The sequence below is a fragment of the Coloeus monedula genome (assembly GCF_965178545.1).
Source record: "Coloeus monedula genome assembly, chromosome: 11".
In the NCBI taxonomy this organism is placed as follows: domain Eukaryota; kingdom Metazoa; phylum Chordata; class Aves; order Passeriformes; family Corvidae; genus Coloeus; species Coloeus monedula.
The window spans coordinates 8,173,076-8,198,480 of record NC_138791.1 but is presented as its reverse complement, the minus strand read 5'-3'; the positions used below and the strand labels follow the sequence as shown (position 1 = coordinate 8,198,480).

General features: G+C 38.9%; 1 protein-coding gene across 1 annotated transcript; it reads left to right on the top strand.

The window, feature by feature from the left end:
- Positions 1-728: 728 nt before the first annotated feature.
- Positions 729-24,920, top strand: ARHGEF3 (Rho guanine nucleotide exchange factor 3; the record flags this gene model as incomplete). Its single annotated transcript, XM_082288785.1, has 10 exons — positions 729-824; positions 11,085-11,192; positions 16,085-16,255; positions 18,023-18,085; positions 18,386-18,482; positions 18,586-18,662; positions 20,157-20,414; positions 20,578-20,748; positions 21,753-21,939; positions 23,505-24,920. 10 exons carry the CDS (start codon positions 729-731, stop codon positions 23,843-23,845), a joined length of 1,569 nt encoding a protein of 522 aa, XP_082144911.1. The 3' UTR covers positions 23,846-24,920.
- Positions 24,921-25,405: the final 485 nt, after the last annotated feature.

Sequence of the window (25,405 nt, the reverse complement as noted above, 5' to 3'; positions counted from 1 at the left end):
TGGCTGAACAATAGCAACAAAAGTGGAATTTAAAAACACAAGAAACAAACTCCAGCTTGCCGGACAGGAAAAAGCAACAATATGGGTAGGAGGAAAAAGAAAAAAAGAAGCGTGCTGGGGAGGGAGTAAAAGCAATGCTCAGTGTTGTGGCACCATGGCATCCGTGCCATGATGCAGATTCCCGCCCTGATCAGCGGGAGCGCAGCGCACTCAGTGCAGGTGCCACTGCCGTGTGCAGGTCCGGAGGCCAGTCTGGCTTTGGGACTGTGCCATTGGGGACCGCTGTTAGTCCTGCCCTCCTGTCGGACACTCGGCTGCCCGAAAAGCCAGACGCTCTCGCAGTCGCCCTGCGGGAAGCACACGGTTAATGCGTCCCTGTGTCCGTGCGCTGTTAACGCTGCGGGAGCGACAAGGGGGAAGCGCCCGTTCCGCCGGCAGCGGAACCGCGCCGGGCAGGGGCTGCGGCCCCGAGGGTGTGCGGGGCTCGGACCCCGCCCCGGCCCGCCCCCGGCCCGGCCCCCCGGCCCGGCCCGGCCCGCCCCGGGCTGCGCTGCGGCAGTCTGCTCGGGGCGGCTGCGGCTGATGCGCTCCGAGCCGCGGGCCGGGGCGCAGCTCAGCCACAGGCAGCGCTGCCGGGGCCCGGGCAGGGCCGGCGCGGCCGCCGCCTCTCGCCCGCTGCTCGCACAGAGTCAGCGCTGACCCCCGAGACCGCCGCTCCTGCAGCCACCATGGTGGCCAAGGATTATCCCTTCTACCTGTCCGCCAAGAGGGCGAATTTCGCCTTGGAAGCGCAGACGGTGACCAGCCCAGCTAAAGAGACCGAGGTAGTGCTGACACGGTTGCAACTTTATTTTTTCTTTATGGTGGGACCTGTATTGCGTTGGGGAAAAGTAACGTGCTTTGAGAACAGTCTGCAGTGTATAGATACCTGTTTTGTTCTGGCATCCTTTACTGCGTTGTCTAGATATTCACCTTTCTTTTGGAATAAAGCAAGAAACAGAATCTAGATTTTTGTCTTTAGGAAAACTAATCTTTAAAATAGCTGACTGAGAAGTAGCTGTTTTACATAAGCAGCTTAAAGTGATTTAGTTGTCTTTTATCCCAGCACTAAGTATTACTTACAAATTGTTAAACTTACATAGGAACTGGAAGGGAATCAGTAAAATGGTGTCTTAAAGCATTAACTGTTTTTTCCTCGTCACAATAAACAAAAAATTAATCCAATGTACAGTTAACTGAAAGTCCTGCCCTATCAGCAGGTTGACTGCTCTATTTCTTAAAAAGCATGGAAGCCTTTCAAGTGACAATAGAAATCTTATTCATTAACTCAAATTCAACATTGTTTATGAAGAACTTAAATATTAGATACTTTAGGTTAATGTTGGTTTGTGTTTGGGGAAAAAACAGTGACATTAAGGATTCTGAGTGCTCTGGAGGAAGGAAGAACATTTCTCTCTGAAGGTTTTTATTACTTAAATATATAGTTTCTTTATTAATCTTGTTTGCTGAGTAACTTGAAGACAAATTTTTTTTTTATTATTTAATACATTTCCATCAAAGATTAATTACCTCCCCACTTGAATAGATCTAAAGTAAAATTAATATAAGCCCAGTGATCTTATTTAATTATGATGCTTAAGATAACAACTAAGATGATGCTGCACTCTTGCTTTTCAATGTACTTTTACACAGAGAGACTTAATGATTGAGCTTAAGGGAAATGGAATTCTTTTCAACTGTGTGTTTTTGAAAAGTAACACCCTGACTGTGTGTGTGTGTGTATGCATCTATGGAAAACACAAGCTGTTACGTACTAAATGTTTCTCTTAAGGGTACTCATTATATTAATGATAATATTAAGGAAACATGGTTTTAGCCTTTACTGCATGAAGGGATTTTTTGTGAATGAATTAAATTGTCAAATCTGAAGGTTGGAGTGTTGTTCTGTTACAGTTAGGAAGGGCAGCTTGATTATAGTCAAATTCCAAAGAAAAAGACTCAATAAAAGCTGAGAGCATGAGGAAGTATCAAATGACAGATGTGATCAATCAAAATTACAACGTGTAAACAGCTTGTGTTTTATATGAATAAGAAAATGCACCCTTATGTTTTCGAGCTGTTCTCTGACAGTAGGATGGGATTCCAGCATTCTGAAAAAGAAACTTTTAAACATCCTGTTTGTCTTAGGAGGGTAAGACCACCCACCACTCCAAAAAATTAAGAAAGCAGAAATAAAAGCTACTCTTTGGGAAAGGCATTATAAGGAATGTTGTATGCAGCCTGTTTCTTTGAAGTCTGTCAGTGTATGGGGGAAAAAATCCTTAAGCTCTAACATGAAGCTGTTCTTTCAGCTTTTATAATTACAAGGTGAATTAAAGCTGTTGGGCGCCTTCTAGCACAGCTGCGTGTCACTGCAGCAGAGCACTCCTGTGTCCGGGCTGGGCGTTTCTGCCTTTGGAAACGCGAGTTTCGTTCTAGTTATTAACATGTGAAGCTGGTTGATTACTTAATAACTCAAAATTTGCATAAATGTTAGTATGTTTGGATTAGAACAGATTTTCTGCTATGTAGCTGTTTTGAGGAATAAGTCAGTGGCAGAAAAGAGAACTGAGGTTTTCCACTTTCAGCTTTCTTTAAGCTACTCCAGCTCCCTTGGCATAAACTCTGTAGAAAAGTTGCACAGTCACAAAACAATGACAAATGAAATTCCCAAAATATATGTAAACATTAAAATCTGGATTCTGATAAAAAGCTATTGTTCTAGTCCAAGTACAGTTAGTCACAGCTCTTTTTAAGTGCAGTTTAAGGGCAACAAAACACTGTAGTACCTGAGTTGATATGACAAACACTATATGGTCTTTACATGCATCATTACATGCCCCACACAAAATCCTGTAGTGCAATTGTAGGTGTGAACAATACAGAGGTGTTGGGCTCTTCCCAACTTCTTCATAATTCAGAAATAGAAACAATTAGTAAAACTTGAAATTACTGTAAGTTATAAAGAGCCCCACGCCTTTCCCGATGAGAAACACCATTTTCCGTGTTTCACTGGTTAAAGCAACTCCCTTATCACCCCTTCTGAAGCAAACACCCAGACTGGGTTGGCAGCAGGTGAGAAAGAGCATTCACAGCCACAGATTGAAGTGTGAATATGAAGTCATGGGAAGGAAGTCCCGAATGCCTCAGAGTAAGGATGTCCTGTTCTGCCATACAGGATCTAGCACAGTACCTGGATTTAGGCTCCGAAAACTACAACGGGGGCATAGAATTCCTTTGCATCTCCAGTATGTTGTATGTTTGCTTACAGCTCTTACAGTGCAGAATCTTAGACCTCGGGGTCAGGTCTGTCAGGCTGTTTGCAGCCTGTCTTTCGTTGTCTCCTGCCATCCTCCCAGCACTGGTGTGCAGGAGCTCTGGGCTGCCTGGTGCTCAGGACGGTGTTTATTTGGAGTGGGGAGTGCAGGAAGGGGAATTTGAAGGGGAACCCACCGGCCTCTAGGCCATGGCACATCATTAACAGGAGAACCAGGCATGGAGCCAGAGGGAGAGGGGCCAAAAGATCATGAGATAAACTCCAAGTCATGCATTTTCTTTGATCTTCCCAAATGTATGTATTTCATTTTAATGAAATATTAGCAAGTTGCAGTTTTGACATATTTCAGGTAAGTTCATGTGCAGTGTAGCTGGAAATGTGTCAAACCCCCGCACTTGGAATTGCTGATCTGTTCTGCTTAATGGCAGTGTCAAACAAACAGCTTGTCTTTATTTTTCCATTCAGTAAATTACTCTATGATGTCTGCTGGTTAATTGGCAGTCCAGGTTAATATCCAGTTTGTTCCAGAATGGAAAAGGTCTTTTTTAGGTTGCCTGTACAAGCAGCTTCTAATGAGAGGAAATGCAGAGTTTAATCAACTCTACATTAGTTGTCTGGATTTTTCAGGGTTTCTGTTGCTTGTGTTAATTCACCTCAGTGTGAGGTTTTTCTGTTAATTTGCCTTCATTTCCTAACTGCTGATAGATGTATTGATTTCTGGATGTTGCAGACAAATGAATAATCAGTCAAGATTGCTGGATGCAACTTGTCCTTGTGCTGCTGACACTTGACTGGGTCTGTCTTGCCTATGGCAAATGAAACCCAAGGTCCTAAGGGTGGTGACCAACGAGGGCAGCCTGTGTGCAACCGGGAGCCAATCTTTGATTAACACGTGGTGGGATAACATTCTGCAAACTTCACTGTTGTCTTTGACCAGAAATACTTCACCACTTCCCTAAATGGCTCTTCATTGTACCCCAGCAGGCATTTCAGGTTCTCTTCTTTGTGATTAAAACAAAATATCTCTGGATTTTCCTTTGTTTGCTTGTTGGTTTTGAGGAGGCTGACAGAGGAGGAATAACAAACCTCCTTCTGCTAGCATCAGGGAGTGCAAGTGGTGCATGGGATCTTATGGATTTGAAGTAAAATTGTATCACCAATACGCACAGTTTATTGGATGATCAAGTTGTCTTTTTGTCAATTTATTAAAATTGCTTAATAAATTCTTCTTGAGATGCTGGCACTTTTAGTAGTGGGATGCCTCTCCCAGGTTTTAGTGTGGACTTGTGTGGATGATTTATTTACCTTTGTACAACACTGAACTATACGTACAACTGATTTAGGGCCACCTACTTTGTTTTGCTTGACCATACGGCTCGGTTCTAGAAGAGGCAATGTTCTATAATTTTCCAATCAGAATATTTCTAAGATACTATGAAGCAAAGGCAAATTCTCTGCTGTTTCAATATAAAACCCTAGTATTTTAGTGCCAAAATCAATTGAGAATGTTCTAGTTTTAGACTTGCTTTGCTCTGAAGGTACAAAAGCTTGAGATGCCTGGCTTAGTTTATTTTTAGGTTTAAGTGTTTGCTGTGTTAAAGACTGTTGTAACATAGGTTGTTTTTTCTATTTTAACCTTTTTTGTTTTGTTTTGGGTTTTGTCCTGCTGAAGGTTAAATACTGATAACATCCTGTGGAACAGAGCTTGAATGTGTTTTTTTTTTTTTTATTAAACTCCAAGTTTTGGGGGCATTTATTAGAGCTGTTTAATCTGAAGCCAATTTAACTAGTAGCAGACTAACAAAAATAATATTGTTGGGCTTCCTGCCATGACAAATGTTGACTTACCCTTATAAAGTTGACTAAAAACTAATAACCTTTAAAGTATGGAAACCTTTAAGGCATATGGAAATATAGCCAGTTACATGAAGTCTGAAACAGAGTGGTTCTGTTTGAGTTTACTGGCACTGTTTTTGAATTAGGTTTGAAACAAAGCTTACTGTGCTGTTTCAATTTATAGTGTCTTCTATTTATTACACTGTTAACACTCTGGAGACTAATTTAAGTTTAACATTTTTCCCTAATGAATGCTCCCATAGCACAGAATGAATGCTTTGGATATCTGTTTGTCCCGATTCACATAAAAAGGAAAAAAGGTAACCAGCATGTTTTTTATAAAATGTTAAGCAAGTTAGCTACCCCAAATCCAGAATTGCTGCTCTAAATGTCTCAGAACTTGCTGAACTCCACTAAGTTGGAATTCTAACAGGCACTGACAATTTCAGCCCCTTTGTGTGTGGGTTGGGAGGTCAGTTGGCCTTTGAAGGTTAAATAGGATAAATTCTAATATTCTAAAATGCTAAGTTTCTGTACCAGTTTTCACACAGCACTTACTTTCTGGGCTGTCTTAAAAATCTCTGCAAATTCCTTTTGTTGAGTTTGGTTTTAAATACAATCAGAAAAATCAACACAATATCCTGGTCACAGTAGTGCAGCAGACACAAGGATAATGGCCCCTCAGGGACACATTTTCCCTTGTTTGTCGGATTCAGCACCAGTTCTCTGACATGGAGACTGTTGTTGAAGTTGCTGATAAGAGATGAGAGAGTCAGGTGGAAAAACAATCATAGCAGCAGTGAACATACATTTGCTCTTCACTGGCAGGAAATCAGTGGCTAAGCCCTCCAGGGGCACGGAAGAATTTGGAAGTGAGGTACTGGAGCAAGTGAAAACCTTTTATATGGCACCTAGACTACTATTCAGCATGTGTTATCCAGGTCATTGGTTCTGATGTTCTTAGGGCAATATGAAGGGAATCTGGCCTCATTCTTTTTGTTACCTTTGTTAGGAAATGAAAATCGGTCTTTTGCTAGAGTAATTTATCCATCAAAGTGTAATAATTAAGCTGTGGGTGGTCTTGAATGACAATGTATCAAAAACTAATTGATACAGTTAAATGGGTTTAACTTACTCTGCTTTGAACTTTGGGAAAATTCCATTCTTTACCTATACTAGTAAAGGAGGTTTTTTTTTTTTATTTTGCTGATGAAGAGCACCAAAGTATTACCTTCTTCCCCTAAATAGCCTTCTAGAAGCTTTCTTATCTGTGTAATGAGTACTTGGATACAATATAACCAGTTATTAGGTGCCAGTTTCACTACTGAAGAGGCAAAAATAGCATGAACTTAGCTGTCAGTGCATTGCAGCTAATGTAAGTGCCTAATTCTTCACAGGATCTTCTGCTTTAACACACTTCCATGGCTGTTTGAATGCTCAGCTTGCCCTGGGAGCAGGTGCTGTGTGCTAAGATTCAGGCTTTTAAATGGTAATCTGTGTGCATCAGACCCAAAATAATGATACAAAAGTTACCTTTTTGCCAGGATGTTGTCATTTTGAAATGACCATTTCACAGTTTAGGAAGCAAGACGTCCTCAGTTTTGCAAGGCAGAAAGACTAAAATTTTACTGAAAAGGGGGCTGGCAGCTGTTAGTCTTCTGAGTGTGGCTTCCCAGTAATGGTGTAGTTGTAGGTGATTGCTGTGTTTTCTGCTGTCCCACAGCAGAAGGGTCATTTTTTGAGAGTTATACATTAAAAGATGGAGCTTTCCTTGCTTACTAAGTAGTCCAAACCATTGTGTTAGAGCTTAATATATAGAAGATACTGGAGATACAATTGGACATATACATAAAGAGTAAATTAGAATGAAGAAGCAATTGGAAGCACTGTGTCCTTCATGCCTGAAGAGGCACGGCATCTTTGTAACTTCTTGTCTGATAGCTCCCCATCTTAAACTGGTGATAATCACTGATTATGCCGTTGTGATTAATTTTTCTTCCTACTAATTCTCCAGAAAAGTATATTATAAAAATGTACTAAGAAGGATATAGTAGTTATTTGAAATGTCCACTGTCTGGTTTTCAGAACCATCCATATTTTGGACACGGATTTGCTTATCAGTTTGTTCACAGCTTCAAGTTCTTTCTGAGGCTGCATGTATTCATGGTACATCCAGCTTAAATGTTTTTCTCTCTGAATTCAAATGTTACCAAAGTCATCTTGAGTTCAAATATACAGCTCCCTCCAAAAGACATCTGCTCTTTGTTCTAGCCTAGTCAGGTATTAATTTGACTTCACTTGACTGTTCAGCCTTTGAAGTTCCTGCACTCATGTTTCCCTCAGCTTTATTTAGCCTTATATCAAATTTAAAGCCCTGTCAGATTAATGTTACTTGTTCACATATACCAGCTCCACATTTTGGAAACTCTGCCAAACTGTAGTCTGGATCTTTTTTTTTTAAACCTACTTCCCGTATTGCTTTGGCAAGCCTTCATAACTCTGAAAATACGGCCTAGCATGCGATAATCTCAGAACTCTGAAACAAGTTTTTTAAAATACCAATAATAATGGCTTTAAAAGGTCAGGCAAAACATTGTAACTCCTGAATTTTTTGTGTCATAACTTGGCCCGGTTCCCTATCTGGACAGGTGATAGTTGTTGCAAATGGATCCAGCCTCTAAATCCTATCTCTTGATCCCTCTATTTCAAAGTTCCCTGAGCTGTGAGGGGGGAGGCAGGAGGAGAGGGGAAGTGATGACTTTGGTAGCTCTGAGTTTTCTGAGCACACTCAGAGTGCTGGTCTGGAGTCTGATGTTCAGTCTACCAGTGCAGTGTTTCCTCACTGGAGCCTCCTCATGCTGGGCAGACACAGTTCAAATTCATACCCCAGAGGATCTTACGGTTCTGGGACTTCTGGTTAACTGGAAAATTGGAGGGTTTTCAGAGACAAATTCGGGAAATAACATATTGGACTAATGTGCAAGTGCAGATTCTGGTATCTCTGGGTAAAGCAGAACAGTTCACACCATCTCCTCTTTCCATTTGTTATGTTGGCTGTGATGAACAGTGTCCTTGGTGAAAAAGCACCCACCTGTTCAAAGCTTGCTCTTGGCTGTGGAATTTTTCCCTATCTAGATCATTGGTCTCAGTAGTTTGTTCAGCTTCTCTGCAGTGCTGGTTTGGAGAGGTGACCCAGCTTGAGAATGAGGGTGTTGATGAAAGGGGAGGTAGAGGCAGAATGGATGTAGACAGTACAGCAGAAATCCTGCAATCAAATGTGCAGCAGTTTCAGTATTGCTGTCTGACAGTTTTAGAATTGCTATGGTAGTGCTGTATTTTCATTGCACAGTCAAAGCCTTATTTGTACAAACTCCATTTTTCTACAGTAGAAAGGGTGACTCAGTGCTGATGGCTTTTGTTGTTAGACTTTTCTGAATAAAACTACGCCTGAAACACTAAGATTTGATGAGTTTTCACTTCCAGCTCAGTATCTTAACCTACCACCCAGGTTCTAATGCAAGGTGCAAATCAGTTTGGGAGTATTCAGAAAAGCTTTTCTCATACTTAAGAACTTATGATTAACAAGATTTTCTTTCAGAACTCATTGGTAAAGGTGTAAAGTCTAAGGCTTCTGAAATTATCTTAAGTAATGCTATTTGACAGAATCTTGTAATAATGCTGATTTCTTTCCATAAAATTGAATTCTAAATTTGAACTGCATGTTTAACTGTTCCAAATTCTGGTCAGAATTTTCCATGTGAAATCAGAACACAATACATTGCATAAGGAATTCAAGGTGGGGTGCTGACTCAGAAGGGCAGGACTGCAGTTACCTGACCTGGCTTTGCCTGCTGGGAGAACAGCTGGCCTCTAGTGGCTCACAGCAAGAGGTTCCAGAAGATCTTAATGGTGTTTGATGGTGGCTGAAATTCTGCTTGGCGTTGATCTTTAAAATCAGTTTCTGTATTCAGTGAGGTTTTGCATCATGAACATCAGTAAAAACTACATTGCCTTAGCATTTTTCTCCTTGAAATGCATGGGGGCAATGGATACCAGAAAGGAAACAGCATAAAGAAGGAGCAATAATTTTTATTAATCCTAATCCTCTTCCCCTATCTCCTGGGAAGTCCATACAACGTTCATTTCCAGGCTTTGCTTTTGGGCTGGGGTATTGGTGCCTAAGTGCCCTGTGCTGCTAAGGCAGAGGTGCTGGCACAAGCTGTGCTGCTGGCATGGCATTGCCCACCCGGCAGGGGCTCCATGTCCTGGCACTGCAGTGCAGCACGATTCCTGACCAGCTGCCTCTGCCACGGGCTGTGATCTGGGCCCCAGCACTCGGAATAATCAGGAACCAGAAACAGCTCGTGGCTGTGCCACCAGTTAGAGAAGAATTGCACTGGAATCGCCAACATTTTCCCTCTTTTTTGGGGAGTGGGGGAGGGGGTGGGATGCTGCTGCTGCTGGAGATGAGTATGCGAGTGGTGCTGCAATGACGTAAAAAATGCTCCTTCTGAAACCTGCCTCAAAGACATGGTTGCTGAAAAGGAAGGGTTATGAATAACAGTGCCGTGATGAAGATAAGGATTTAACTTGCCTTAGACTGCTACAGTTCTTTAATGCCAGGTGTCATGTGTGATGGAATACATTATTTTTCCTAGAGGGTTAAACACTTTGTTGCTCATCTCAGCTGGCTTTTCTGGATTTCCAGGTCTGCCTGCTGAGAAGTAAATTAAATATGTAGCTGCTTCTCACCTTTCCTCTGTTGCTGCACTAATGGAAGAGAATTTTTCTTGCCAGTAATACAGATGGTGATCATCACTGCTGAGGTTTTTTTTTTTTGTATCAAAAAGGATGACAATTCTGCATTATTTCCAGAAGGATTTGTATTTCTGAAGAAAAGGATAATAGGCATGCTTCATTTTCTGAAAGCTATGTACAGACAATTGGAGGCATAGCAAACTATATAAACTTTATAAGCATGGCTGAAAAAGAACGATGAACTGCCTTAGGATGTCCTTGGAATATGGTGTTGGATGGGGTTTTTAACTTCACTTGGAAGGTTTGGCTCTTTTTCTGTTGCCTTTTGCATGTGCTGTTCGAGATCCATTAAATGTCAGATGGAGGTTAGGAAGCCAAGGGTAACTGTTCTATTTTTATGTATTTATAATCACTTTTTTCTGTGTTACAATTTCTGTTAATTTTTAAAAAATATATATATCTGCAGGACAATTGGCATATTATTTTGGTTATACATTAATTTGAGTGCTGTTGTGCTGTTAAAATATATATGAAAAGGAAAACATTTAATTGAGTGCCTTATGGTAGATTTTTGTTTAATTTTCCTTTCTATTATATGCAAAAAATAATATATGTAAGCATGTTCTTAATGCCTTTCTGTATATGTGAGTATTTTCATAAGAACATGCATTCAAAGACAATAAGAGTTAGAGATTTCTGTCTAAATTATATATTCTGGGAGAAAATACATTTAACTGAACAAAGTCACATGCTGACAGTGCCAGATGCAAAGGCACAAACAGAATTGTTTATATTTGAAAGTATTCCTTTCAGTGAGAAGATTATTATAATATGCAATATGAAAATTTCTCTGCTAAGAATGAGTTAAAATAATCAAATTATATTGTCTTTCTTTACCTCCCTTCCCCCATTCCTGGCCATGCCAACTTCTCCAACATTACATTTTCCAGCTGTTTCCAGGACCTGTAGGTACCAGCCAAGAGCAATCTGTCACTGTCAGTGTTTGAAAGTGCTTTTGTTTATATCTGCCCTTATTACAGACCAGGTTTGCAAACATGCTTGCTGCAAATGCTTTCTTAGGAAAATCAGCAGAACTGTTGGCAATCTTTATCTGGTTATGCTCACACTCCCCTGGTTTTTTTTTTCCCTTTCCTTCCTCCTCCCTGTGCTGCAGGAGCCCAGTAACAAACGGGTCAAGCCTCTCTCCCGAGTCACATCCCTGGCCAGCCTCATCCCTCCTGTGCGAGCCACTCCGCTGAAGCGCTTCAGCCAGACCCTGCAGGTAACCAATTCCTGCTGCTCCCACACAGCTGCAGTTCCCCCCAGGCTTCCTGGGAGCAGGGATGCACATGGGCACTCCCCACTGTAATGTGCCAAACAGGGTTAGGCACCTTGTGGCCACAAGGTCACTCAGCTTAAAACGCACAACTCTCACCTTGAAAAAACCACTTCTCTCTCCAGATAATTAATGTTTTTACCAGTAGGAGAACTATTGCACCTGTAGCATATAAAAATTGTTTACTAAAGGATTACATTTTCTTCTTAAATTTGATGAAGAGAATATTCCATAATGCTTTCGATTAATGTTGGTTGGTTTCTTTGAAAATGTTATTTTTGGTACAGTTGGTCAGGTAGGACTGCCTAAATTTCCTCCTGTAGAGTGAACTTTGACCTTACCTAAACAAAAGAGTTAGTGAACAACTGGAAATTTCCAAGTCATTTTTCCAAAGCTGCTGATAATAAAGGGCAAATAAATTTTAAATGCAGTTTCTATGTTACAGATTAGGTGTATAATACTGAACATACTTAGAGGCTAACAAAACTTTTGTTTATAAAGCATTTGTGCCTTCAGACCTAGAGATGGCAAAATATTGGAGTGCTCAACTCCTGATTGCAGTCACAGCTGGGAGCTGCAGCACTGCTCTGGGTCTGGCCTCAAAAGCCACTGTTTCCTCTTTAAAACAGTTTATGTAAGAAGGCATGTAAAAGATCTAAAGAAAATTATTGAATAAGCTTAATTTTTTTGAGAGGAACTTTGAAGGTAACTTGAATGTGTTAGAAATGTTTCTTAATGAAAACTTCCTAAATTAGGGCTTTACTGAAATTACCTGTTAAGGAGGAAAGAAATAAAACTTTAGAGTCTTATGAGAAACAAGAACCCCATTTTTCTGTAGTGGTAATTACATAGAAAATGGATGTTACAGGGTTTTCTGACATTGGTTTTCTTGTCTTTGGTTCCTGTGATGTTGGAAGTGCAGATTTCTGCACAGGGTTGGAGGATCAGCCAAATGTCTGCACCCCCCAGCCTGGCTCGGTGCAGGTGTGGTTTGCGTGACTCGAGCAGAGCTCCCTGTATCCCCTGGGCTGTATGAATCTCCTGCAGAATCTGCCTCCAGGAGAAATTGGCCAGACTCTGGAAGGGGCACATCAGTTCCAGTTGTGAGGAGTGTGGAAAGGGATTTAATTTTTGGCTAAACTGCTGCTGAGTGCGGTGCTTCCCTTTCCTAAGCCTTAGGCAGCTGTTGGCCTCATTTAGGTACCTGTGCTATTGTTCTGCAGCAAAGGCCTCTGGGACTGCACAATGCAGTATCCAGAACAATATTGTATTTAATAAAGTTGTTTCAGACTAACCAAAACAACTATCCTTTCATGTATGCAGTAGCAACTTCCCAAGATGAGAGCTATATTAATGTATTTCAGGGTAAATTTTGTCAAAAATAGGAGGGAAAATAATGGCTTTGTTGCAAGTCCTACTGTTGCAAGCATTTCTGTTTTGCTGTGTTCATACTGACCATAAGAATATATTTTAATTAGCAGATTAAATAGTGATGTTATTTATACCATCCCTTCTAACTATGTGCTTGAAGGAGCTGTGATGAGAAATCAGCTTCTGTGTTGTCCAAATCCTGCTGGTGATGTCCCTCAAAACTCCTTCATACCTGGCTGTAAATTGTCTTCTTATCTGATTTTCTCAATAGCTGTAGAGCAGGGACAAAAAAGACTGACCTTGTGCTCAGGTGTTCTACTTGGAATTATTTAGAAACATTCTGGGAAGTATGTATAGCTATTTCACTTTATTTTGTTTTGACGTCAATGTCACTGTGTCTTGAGAACAGTGTAGATTTCCTTTCATCATGTGATCTCATCATGAAAAGAAAAAAAAAAGTTGATTTTTCTTAGTGGGTGAACTTTTATGTAGCTTCATTGTTATTTCAGTCAAAACCCATGCTTCTCCTTGCATTGCTGCTGGATGTTCTGTGTCTGTAAAATGCAGGAAACTGCTGTCATCATCACAACATGCAGAACAAACAACTTCTTCCCCTGGAAGAAAAGAAACAAAGTCAACAGAAAAAGACCACTCCAACAGCATTTCAAACACACCTTCTTAGATATTCTTCTAAATGGAAGATACGTGTAAGAGGGAGAAAAAAAAAGCTTATTGTATATAATTTTCCTTAGCTCTGTACATGTAACTTCCACTTTACATTAATGGACTTTCAGCATGAGGAGAAACATTTCTGTCTGGGATTTGTGTAGGTTTTTTTTAAGATATGTTCTTAGCAACTTTCCATGTTTTGCATATTTTATTGATTATAGAAGTATTTGATTGTTTTGTGTATACTTGACTTTATTCCAATTTTCCACTTACTTTCAATACTTTTTTCATAAGGATTCCAAGTAAAAAATATTTAAAGTCTTTCTGGTTTTCTTTCTGGGCTTTTTTTGTTTTGTTTTGTTATTGACTATTTGTAGTCATTCTGTTTCTGTCATGCAGGGCAGGGTAGACCAGCTGACTAATAAAGTGCTGTTAGCTTCACCTCTGACAGAGTCTGTCTGTGTAGCTGCAGGGTATGTAATGCTAACAGGTATTTTATACCTAATGCAGATATTCTTATTTATTAATCCACCTGGGAAGCCAGTTTAATTCACAGCTGTATTTTCAGTCTCCATCAAGCCTAACTAATGATTATGATGATCTGTCTGGTCTTATTTACAGCTCTGCTGTTTGGCTTAAAGCAGAAAATAGGATCAGAAAAAGAATTCCAGCTGATGCTGAAGAAAGAAATTGAAGTCTGGCTGGCTTCCTCTGCAACTTCAGTTTTCATCAGTGTGTCTTGAATTTAAGTAGGGAGTCCAAATTACTTTTATCTCTCTTAGGACACCAGAAATTTCTAAAAATCCTCAAGAAGAAAATTGTTTTTAACATCAGTTCTGAATGCCAGGGCTTTGATCAGTAGTGGCCTTTGCCCAGTACATGGAGGTGTTTGCTTTACTGCAGCTCTAATTAAGGGCTGTTAATTTCATTAATTAACATCAGTAACACATAGACCCTTCAAGTAACAGTCTTATAACAGCCAGGGAAATCTGTTGCCACCAGAGAAATATGGTAAACAAAATGAGGGGCTGTGAATGGATTTTCCCCCAGCTCCTTAAAATTTTGGAATTACATGAAAATTCTAATCATCCCACAGGGCCATAATTTTTAAACAGTGTGTTGGATATGTTTTTTAAGGAAGCCAGAAACTAAGAAAATATTTTTAAAAGACTGGAAATGGAGAAGTGCTCTTTTGACATTCCTGCAATTCTTTCGTGGGATTCTATCATGATGGATTTTTTTTTTCCTTCTTAACAAGTACAAAGCAAAGATAGATAGCATCAGACTATTGTCAAACTTGTTTTTAAAATTTTTTGATAGAACTTCAGTTTAGGGCTCTATTTCACTAATAAATAACCTCAGTCCTGTGCCCCTTATTAAGTGAGGTACACTTTGTATGGTTAATGAAAGGCTGATGTATGACAGAAATCAATTAAATATATACTTATTATCTCTAGGTAGGAAGGATGCTAAGCAAACAAGCAAGCAGGATTTTGGGGAGTTTGGTTTCATTTTGAATCCTTTAGCCTCTTTGTGCCCCTTCTGCCCAATGAGGACAGTTTAGGGCTGTGGAGAATTGTACAGAGTGTTCTCCTGCAGCAGGGAGGAACATTCTGTCAGTGCATGTGAAAGACTACTTTTCCCAAAACACGGCCTAATTTGACTTTGCTCCATGATTCCTCATTATAATAAGTGTAAATTAAGCATGTTATTCCACGTGTGTTTCTTTATTGTCTTAACTCTTGAAGGAAGGAAGACTAGCACCTGACTTGCAAAGTTTTGGGGGGGGGTAGGGGGGTGTTTATTGTTAAGGTCTTTGTCAATTCCAAGTAGGACTCAGAACAGCTTCTGTTAAAAGACAAGTTTATATTTTTATCATGTCTTCTGATATGGTAAAACCATAGTATTTATAGGCACTGTTTGCGTTTCATGGGCTCTTACCTTCAGAGAAGAATTTCAAATATTGTCCTTTGTATATGCTGCTTTCAACCTGGAAATTGAGAGAATTTATTTTGTTTTAAATATTCTTACCCAAGGCAATTGAAAGATGATTGTGTTATGTAAGGGAGGTTTTAAATAACAATAAAAATGTCGAGTATTTCAACTATGTGAAGTAGTTAAATCATTTCAGAGGTATGACCTCAAAAAGCAGCCTCTAATTTTAATGAAGCAAAAAAGAAACCTTTTCAAAATAGAATAGTAAGAGCACAAAGTATGCATCCTTAGCCTGAAATCCTTCTAAGAGTTTACAGGTAATTAGAACTCTCAAGTCTGTCCTAAAATTGAAATTGGCTTTATTGAAATTTAGGACCAGACCACACAGTAGGTACAGAGATGCTGGTACACATTGGTAGAGTGTCTAATATTTGCATTAATTCTAAATTTTTGATGAGACAGTTGTGGAATGTATGAGTAATTCCTGTCAGTCTACTGAATTGAAGCTCTGTATTTGACCAGTTCTGTTAGTTCAGTGTGCTGCACCATTCTGCATTATCCCTGTAGTTCACTCTTGGTGCTCGTTGTATGGGAATGCATTGCAGAAGTTTTGTACATGTTGAGGACAGGACATGGTCAGAGTTCACTGCAGGAAGGCAGGTCCTGCCCTTCCATGAAGTTGTATTAAAATAATTTCTCTTACATTCCCAGTACTAAATGGTGCTATGAAGTTCAAAGTAAAAACTAATCAGACAACATTTATTTGTTGTACTGAACTATGTATAGTAGTTCCTTAGAAAAGGAGAAAATGGAGAGTGTTAACATGAAACTGTTGTAACATAAACCTGATTCTCTCTTCCCAGCGGTCCATCAGTTTCCGCAGCGAGAGTCGCCCCGACCTGTTCAGCCCACGGCCATGGTCCCGAAATGTGCCCCCTGCTAACACAAAGAGGAGAGACAGCAAACTGTGGAGTGAGACCTTTGATGTCTGTGTCAATCATATGCTTACATCCAAGGAAATCAAGCGGCAAGAGGTATAGATATATACACACATATATATCTGTTTTAACCGTAAATTTCATGTTCAAAGGTTGCCTTTAAAGTGTGGACTTGGGAATGCTTTTTGGCATTGGGGTAGCACTTGAACGTGTCCTGCAATTAAAACGTGTCACCACCTCCACTGGAAGCAGAATTCCATCCCTAGTCTTTATGACTCAGGCTATATTAGATGAATGTATTCTTTGTAAAATCCAGCTCATTGTATTTCCTTAACAAAGCTGAAGTTACTGAGATACATTGTCCTGGGATTGGCTGCATGTGCGTACATGTTCTGTCTGACACTTTCTGGAGTCATGGTTGATATTTTAGTGTTTCATTTTGTTGTTGTGGTAATGAGAGGTGAGCATGCTATGCCAGGAACAGGTGTTCATCAGCTGATACATACACACAAAAATGCACCATCATTTCCCTTTTGGAAAAGACTGTCTTTGAGGAAGTTTCCAGTGCTAGAAAGATGACACACTGATCAAAAGATGTGTCTTCCAAAGCAAAAAAGAAGCATGCCACTGCTTTTAGTGTGTCAGACAAGATAAAGTCTAGATAGTTCATATTATAGTCAACACAGAGCTCCTTCAGAATCAAGATATTTTTATTTTCTAAAGAAATTTCTAGCAGTATCAACAAAGCTTGTAAGTCTCCCTGAGAATACTTCAGGGACTGAGTCATAAATCAAACAACAGTAGTGACAAGCATTTCTTCTGCAAATTTTAACATTGTACAAGAATTCATAGGAAATAAATTTGTAATTGAAAACTTCAAAGGCAGCTTATTGAAAAATAAACTGTAGAAACTGTGCACAGTGTATAGCAGTCACTGCTGTGTGGGGGCAGGAGCCAGGATCCTTGGTACAACCCAAATAAGCGAGCTGAATCCCAGGAGGTTTTGCAGGAGGGTCCTGCTATGTGCTTGTTCCCATTCTGTGTGCTTTTCTGGGACAGCTGACCCACTGCCTGTGAGCTGCACTCTGGCAAATCTGGCAGGAATGTGTGTTCCTGAGCCCCAGGAATCTGCTCCAGCTGGGGATGGGCTTCCATGATTTATACTGGTTGAAAGCCTTGACTGTAAAGCAAGGAATTCTAGCCTGAAATGTCCTTAACTCTTAGTGTACTCCAGTATAAGGAGGAAATCATGCAATAAGTAACAATAGGGGTTTGATAAACCAGTGAATTAGGGCACTGTTATTTTTAATCTGCCAGCTTTAAAGTCTCAGATGTGCTTCAAGAGGAGTAACTAACATCAGCCAGTGGTTAACTAGAGCTCAGCCATTGTAACAAAAAAATGAACTGGTACCAAAATAAAAGTGCTCAGTACCAAAGAAAGGCTTTAAGTAAGATCTGTCTTCTACTTGGTAGAACCCCCTGTAACTTTTGCCACTGCAGGTGTTAAAATGGAACACAACAAACTCCTGTGCAGGCAGTTGTGTAAGTGGTTAAGAGACAGTCAAGTCAAAACTTCACAATGAAGGTAGCTTCCTCCATCTGGGAACACCTCCCTTTGGAAAAAAAAATAATTCTTTGGCTATTTGAGATAAGCATTTAATGAAAATTCTGGTATAACTGTTTTAGAAAACACTACACTCGATTCTGTAGTTATGGAATAAAGCCTTACTTTATTTCTGTAGATTTAGCAGAGAAATGCTGTTACATGGTGTTAAGACAGCTGTTCACAATATAACATCAACCCAGCAAGTGGAGCATAGATTAAATAAAGATATTTTCTAATATTTGTGTCTGTTTTTACAGGCTATCTTTGAACTTTCCCAGGGAGAAGAAGACTTGATAGAAGATCTGAAGTTGGCAAAAAAGGTATGTTTAAAAAACAAAAGCAAAAACCAAACCACAACAAGCAGTACTAATTGGTTCATAACACATTTAAAACAATCTCTGTTTTTTATAGTTGCTAAGACAGTAAAACAGGAAAAAATGCAAAGCATATTTTAATCTTACCATTCTTTCTGAAACACTTAAATGTGCTGCTTTTTTTTTTTTTTTTAAATATGAAATTGATAGTTTAATATATGGCTATGATACTTACTTACAGGGAGCTTTAAATTCTATAACAAATTTTGCACCCAACAAACCACAAATGTTTGTTTTTCTTTTCAGGCTTATCATGACCCAATGCTTAAGCTTTCCATAATGACAGAGCAAGAGTTGAACCAAATTTTTGGAACACTGGACTCTCTAATTCCTCTACATGAAGGTAAAACTCAAATAGTCTTTGTCTGCATAATTATTGCACATAGATTTAAGTCATCAGGTTTATTAAAGTGAGGTTTCTGTTATTTTTTTCTAATCACAATCAGATCTCCTTAGGCGACTTCAAGAAGTCAGGAAACCGGATGGATCAACAGAACATGTTGGCCACATCCTCGTGGGTTGGGTAAGGCAGAGTTTATAACCAATTTTGGGACTTTAGTTTGGAGCTGTAACGTAGTTTTTATTGGACAATTTTCTTTCTGTATCTAGTGTAACATGTCAAAAAGATATTCCCAAAAATACTTCTACAGGGTAAGGCAACTATTAGAGACCTAATAGAATATTTTCTCTTTTCAGGGATTTTCCATGAAAAGGTTTAGACTAGGATATTGTTTTTAAAGCTTTTGCTATTCAGGAGTTGAGCACTATTTAATATAATTTAAATAAAAATCAAGAGTCAGACTAGAGTTTTTCTTATGTAGGTCCTTTAAGAATCTCCCCCTGTTTGTGTTCTGGTTTCCTTGAAAAGTCATATTGTATAAGGGCACTCCCCAGTTAGTTTTGGATGCCATTCCATTCCAATCCAAGGTAACAGATAGGTGTTAATGTTTTTAAAGATATTGATTTCTAGAACTTTGTTAATAAGGCAGACAGGGATACAAAAGAGATGCTGCTGCCTCACAAAAGATAAAGTTGATATGTTCACGTTCACTAGCATCCAAAAGCATAAACACTGAAAATAGCTTTTGTTTGTTTTGTTGATAAAATTGTTCACTGTAATAAAGAACAGCTATTTTTGGTTTTAGATATGTGAGAAGTATGCTTTTAAGTAAAAGTAAGCGATGAAATTTAGCAGGGAAAAAGGGCTTGAAATCTTTAAGGAATTAAGTAATGATATTTAGCAGCTCTATATGAAAGTGTGGCCTATGGTCAACAAGGGAATCATGCTCACTACTGTATAATGTCTATAATGCAAATAGTTAATGATAACGATTTGTAAATGTGAAAATAATCTCAGTTTTCTTTGCTTAAAGTAATTTAAAATATTTTCTGGTGTGTGTTGAACATCAGTGAACTTCTCTTGGTTCAAATATATTCAATTCTAATTTCCTTTTTTGAAAGATTTTCCATATAATTGTGTTAATACAGCAGGTTTTGTAAATGGATATTTTGCTCTAATCAACAGACAAGCTATTTTTTTTTTTCAGATTTATAAGGCACAGTTTTGTCATCTTAGTTTGGTCAAGGTTACTCTGGGCAATATAGAAGTTTGGTTGTAGAAATTTGCTGATCTGAAAAAGGCCAGGTTTGGGAGTGCTCATTCCTAGGCCTTTATTTCCGTTCATAATTAAAGCCAGGCTTCTGTGTTCAACTGTTGTCTGCGCTAAATAGTGCTCAGTCTTAAGCAACTTATATTTTTAATGCTTTGCAAAAGTATTGGAGATCTGTAGGATCTGAGTGATGAGCAAGTGCTTCTAAATTACTCAAATGTTGAACAAGGTGGTCTGAGGACCCTTGTAAAGGTTATATTTGCTGGAAACATTACATCAATAAACTGTGGATAAATCTCCAGCTAAAAGAGTCTCAGCATGAATTCTGACATCCTGAATCACCTGAACCTTTCAGTGCAGGAAATCGTGCTTTGCTTCAGCTACACAATTATTTATTCTTTCCTCAGCTTCCATGCCTGAACTCCTATGACAGCTACTGCAGCAATCAAGTAGCAGCCAAAGCTTTACTGGATCACAAGAAACAAGATCACAGAGTGCAAGATTTCCTGCAGCGCTGCCTGGAGTCTCCTTTTAGCCGCAAACTGGACCTTTGGAATTTCCTTGACATCCCCAGAAGCCGTTTGGTTAAATACCCACTGCTGCTCAGAGAAATTTTAAGACACACACCAAATGATCATCCAGATCAACAGCACCTGGAAGAAGCTGTGAGTTACTGTTGGGTTTGGGGTTTTTTAGCAGATTATAGCAGTTTTATCTTATTAGTGAATTAAGGGACACTACATAAAATATGAAAATGCAAATACTTACATAAAGAGCTGAATATTGGACTGTGTAATTAAAATTAATGTGTTTTCATTGTTTCTGCAGATAAATATAATTCAGGGCATTGTGGCTGAAATCAACATAAAGACTGGTGAATCTGAATGCCAATATTACAAAGAGAGACTTATTTATCTTGAAGAAGGCCAAAGGGATTCATTGATTGATAATTCACGTGCTGTGTGTTGTCATGGGGAACTGAAGAACAACAGGGGAGTGGTAAGGAGTAAATATTTTGTCATAAATAACTTTTAAAGATACCCTCATTTTGCATGACAGCTAAAAGAGCTGTGAGCACACATAGAGAAACATCACTCTAATATGCAGGAAGTTGATAAATATTAATTATTATATATAACACTCATCTTTTTTGTTGTAGTTAAGTATCTGTATAGGGAGATAATAAGATTATATGTATCTCTGTCTTTTATGGGGCCTAACAGTATCCTGGATAAATTGTAAATTTGATCAATTTCAATACTTGCTGGAAAAAACTCACAAATTTCTGCTCTCAGAGATGTGATATTAATGTCTATAAACACACAAAATGTACCAGCAAATTTTAAATTTGTCAAAGGCTGTGGTTATTAAAAATGCTTTATTTGATTCTTTGTTGAGATCAAAGTTAATTTATTGACCAGAGAAATTTGGTACTTTGAATTCCAGTCTCTGGGACACCGCACTATTGATAAGTTTCACAATTCGAGCTTTCAGTTAAAAAGAAAACAAAAAGAAAAGAAAAAAAAATGATATTAGTAGAAGAGAGGATAGTCTTTCCCAGATTTCCCCCCCCGCCCCTGCCCCCGCCCAGTGTTTAATAGAACTTTTGAATGGGCAAACAATGAAAAAAGATCTTTTTTTGATTACTGACACTAGTGTAAGTATGATACTTATGACACTTATGGAAGTAAATAAAACTTAAGGAAAATTTATTTTAAAAAGCAACAAAGCAAGCAGTGCATTTTTTCAGCTCTGGAACTGCTTCTATGTAGCACGTTCATGTATACAGTGGAAGGGGGTCCTGTTTTACCACACAGCTGAGAGGGAAAGATGAAACAGGTGCTGTTTCCTGGTTCACCTGATGAAGATCAGCCAGTTCAATACCAAATTAAGAGGAACAAACTGGTGATTTTCATCTTTCTGGTGAACTTTATTTGTTCCGTTTGGTTTAATGATGTTTCAAGAAAGGAATAATGCTGTATTTTCTATTAATCTTTTAACAGAAACTGCATGTCTTCCTCTTTGAAGAGGTGCTGGTGATCACTCGAGCCGTGACCCACAACGACCAGCTCTGCTACCAGCTGTACCGGCAGCCAATCCCCGTCAGGGAGCTGGTGCTGGAGGACCTGCAGGACGGAGAGGTGCGCCTGGGCGGATCCATACGTGGAGCATTCAGCAACAATGAGAGAAGTATGAATACAACTTTTTGTATTTGCTCATGTAGGGTCGTCATAACCTTAAGATGACTGCCAATGTGGCACAGAATGTGTAGGAACCCAGAGTGCCGAGAATATTTCTCTGCCTGTTTTTAAGGGTTTTTACCCCCCTGGACAACACTGTTTTAGCTTCAAACCTTGGAAAAAATTACCAACAGTCAGACAACAACTAGAAAATACAGTGGTGTGAATTAGGTGATAGACTACTATGTAAGATTGTCATAGGGTGAAAGAGGTTTTAGGCTTCTCTTTGTAGTAAATAGATAAGAGTAAAAAATACCAAAATGGAGGATTGTTGTTCTTTAGACCTTCTTCTCCTTCTTCTACCACTCCATATTATGCAGTAAAAGTAGTTTGGATTGACTGGATAGAAAATTCCGCAGTTCCTAGTCGTGTTACTGAATAATTGGTAAGAAAGTAAAAATAATGTACGTTTTTAGTAACTATTGGTTAAAATGTATTTGAAAGGCTGTGTAAATCTTGATAATTAGTCTTTCTCGCTCTCACTCCTATTTTGCCTCCTTCCATGCTGTACCTGGGTCACGCCAGTGGCTCAGTTCCTCTGATAAGACTTAATAAACAACTATCTAGAAGCATTGAAACTACAGAAGACATCTCGCTTTATCTTTTAAATGCCTTGCAAGGACTTTCAGCAAATTCTCTCCCATCAGGAGAGACTCAATTTATGGCACAATAAAGTGTCAAGAATGTTTTCTCTAAAATTAGCTCCATCCAGCATCTTGATTTTTGTTTCAGACTGGTTTATTATGTTCTTAGTTGTTTCTTTTCAATTCTTTCTCAAAGCTCACTATATTGGTGGTAGAATTTCTCCACACACCTGCTCCTGTATTACTGAATTGAGAAGGGGATAACATACAAACTGTAGTGACAAAACTGCAAAGTTATAAGCAAGTGTATTTTGAAATCTTGAGCTTCAGCTGTTTTGCCTTTCCTTGTACTGGAGATGCTGATTGCTATTCCAAAATTCTTTTAAGATGGCAGATACTGTAGAACTCAGGGTCAAGACTGCAGCTATTCATGTTAATGTCCTTCCAGTTAATATTATGAAGATGCTTCTTCTATTACAAGGGGCCTTTAAATCTCATCTGGTCAAAACTTCAAGGGGTTTTTGTGTGTATCCACTGCATTAGTGAAGTGAATGGAAGAGAGGAGTCTGGCTGGCACAAGGACACTGTATTCAGTGAAGGTTCTGGAAATCTGCTTTGCAGAGAAGTAGGAGAAGCAGCATTAAAATGTGGTAGAAGCCTTCATCTTGCTGATTCACTTTAAGTTTTATGGATAGCTCATGCATGGCAAACCAAAATTATTTAATCCAGCAATATGAAGTTACTAGAAGTGGTGTTCTGTGGTCTTCTCCCAGAAACAAGGAGATACTCAGACTCTTCTCTTTGGCCTGACATGGTCTTGTCCGACCTTAACGCCAAGATTGTGCTTATTCTGTTACTTAAATATACTCTTTGATTATAAAATCCATTCAGCCAAAGCATTCAGAGGTTTGATATGTTTTGTTTCTTTCAGTCAAAAACTTCTTTAGAGTCAGCTTCAAAAATGGATCCCAAAGCCAGACTCACTCTCTCCAAGCCAATGACTCCTTCAACAAGCAGCAGTGGCTTAACTGCATCCGCCAGGCCAAGGAGAAGGCTGCGTGTGCAGGCAAGGCTGGTGGGCTGGAAGCACATTTCCTTGTGTCACCCAGTGGACGCAGAGTGCCCCAGGGAGAGGCTGCCCTGGAGCAGATGGAGCAGTCGGACTGTGAGTCAGACTGTAGCATGGACACCAGCGAGCTCAGCGCCGACTGCGAGCGCATGGAGCAGACGAACTCTTGTGAGAGCGAAAAGCAAATAGAAACCAATGTTTGACAAGAACTTACAGTTCGTGGAAGAAAATCTGTCTCTTACCTGTACAGTATTTGCATTCCATACATGGAACCATTCGGAGAAGCACTTTTAGAATCCTTTTTGTGACAATGTCAATGCAGTTCTTGTATTTGTACCTGTGAGTGTTGTACTGTAACTGCCCATCTGTATAAGCTGGAATCTCTTGCAACTCATGTCCTGTGATTATATTCCATAAACACCCAAGGTGGATGAAAGAGGTACTTGACCAGTTATTCTCAATGTCCTGCTGTCAACAGAATCTCTAAACTACTGTTTATTATATGCATTACATAAATAACCTTTTCCTAATTTTTAAGTATTTGCCCTTTAAAGGGGCAGCTGAAGATGTGGACTTAATATGGAATTTCAGGATGGGTATCAAGATAATAAGTTTTCTTAAAGGCATGGAAAGAAAAAATAGTTTCTTGGAACAAAAAAAGAAAACAATCTTGCAACAACCTATCCAAACTCCTGTGGTATTAAATCAACAAGAATTATAAACAGTGGGCCATGGAACCAGGGACTCTTAAGGAATTTATTTTTCAAAATGAAGCACTGTCCTAAGATCCAGGAACCAAACTTTTTAAAATCTGGGTATATCAAATAGTCAGCATAGTAAGATGGTTTATTTGTCAAAGCATGTAATGCTAAAAATAATCAACTGAAAAAACCACAACCAAACCTCTGCAGCCAGCACTGAATTAAATGAAATGCTGAGAATACTGGATGTTTGTAAATAAGCTGGTAGTTTGCTTTCAGTGCCATATATATATATTATCCCAAACAGAGTAAGAATGGAAAGGAGCTTTTTCTTGTCAATAGGCCCTCTTCAGCATTTTGCACTCCACTGACCTCCACTGTTGGTTTTAAGCACCACTAATGTTAAAACATTTAATCTTCTGTAAATGTCTGTTTACAATTACATGTAGTTGGTTTTTAAAACTAAGTGATGATTTGATATAAATGGTGCTCTACAAATACCCCATGGGATTATGTAGAGAGAGTTTAAACAAAAAGGGAATTGTTTTTCCTTTAGGATGTATTACATCCTTTTTACTTTCCTCAAGTTTTGTTTTAAAAGTTTTTGTTACATTTAATTTTGTACTGTAATTGGAAATGTTACTGTGTTTTCTGGTGGCTGATTTAACCTACTCATTATGATGAGAAGCAGATGAGTCACTTAAATGCAGTCTAAAACACATAGTTGAACATCCTGTTAATTGTCAGGAATCCCTGGGTAATATTTTATTTCTTACTATAAGAAATAATGCCAGTGCTGTATGGCAAGCTATGAAAATGATATATTACAAATTTTAAATGATTCTTGGTATTACACAAGATAACCTGTGCAGAGTACTTGTAACAACAAAAGTAGAAAAACTGCTAAGTTATTGCCAAAAATATTTTTCTTGTGTTCTACAAGTTTACAGAAAATTTACTAAGTATCTTACATATATATATGCTGATGTGCATTACAGAAATCAGTGTGACAAGATGATAAACAATATAAAACAAGGTATTTTTATTTTTAAAAAAAATGGC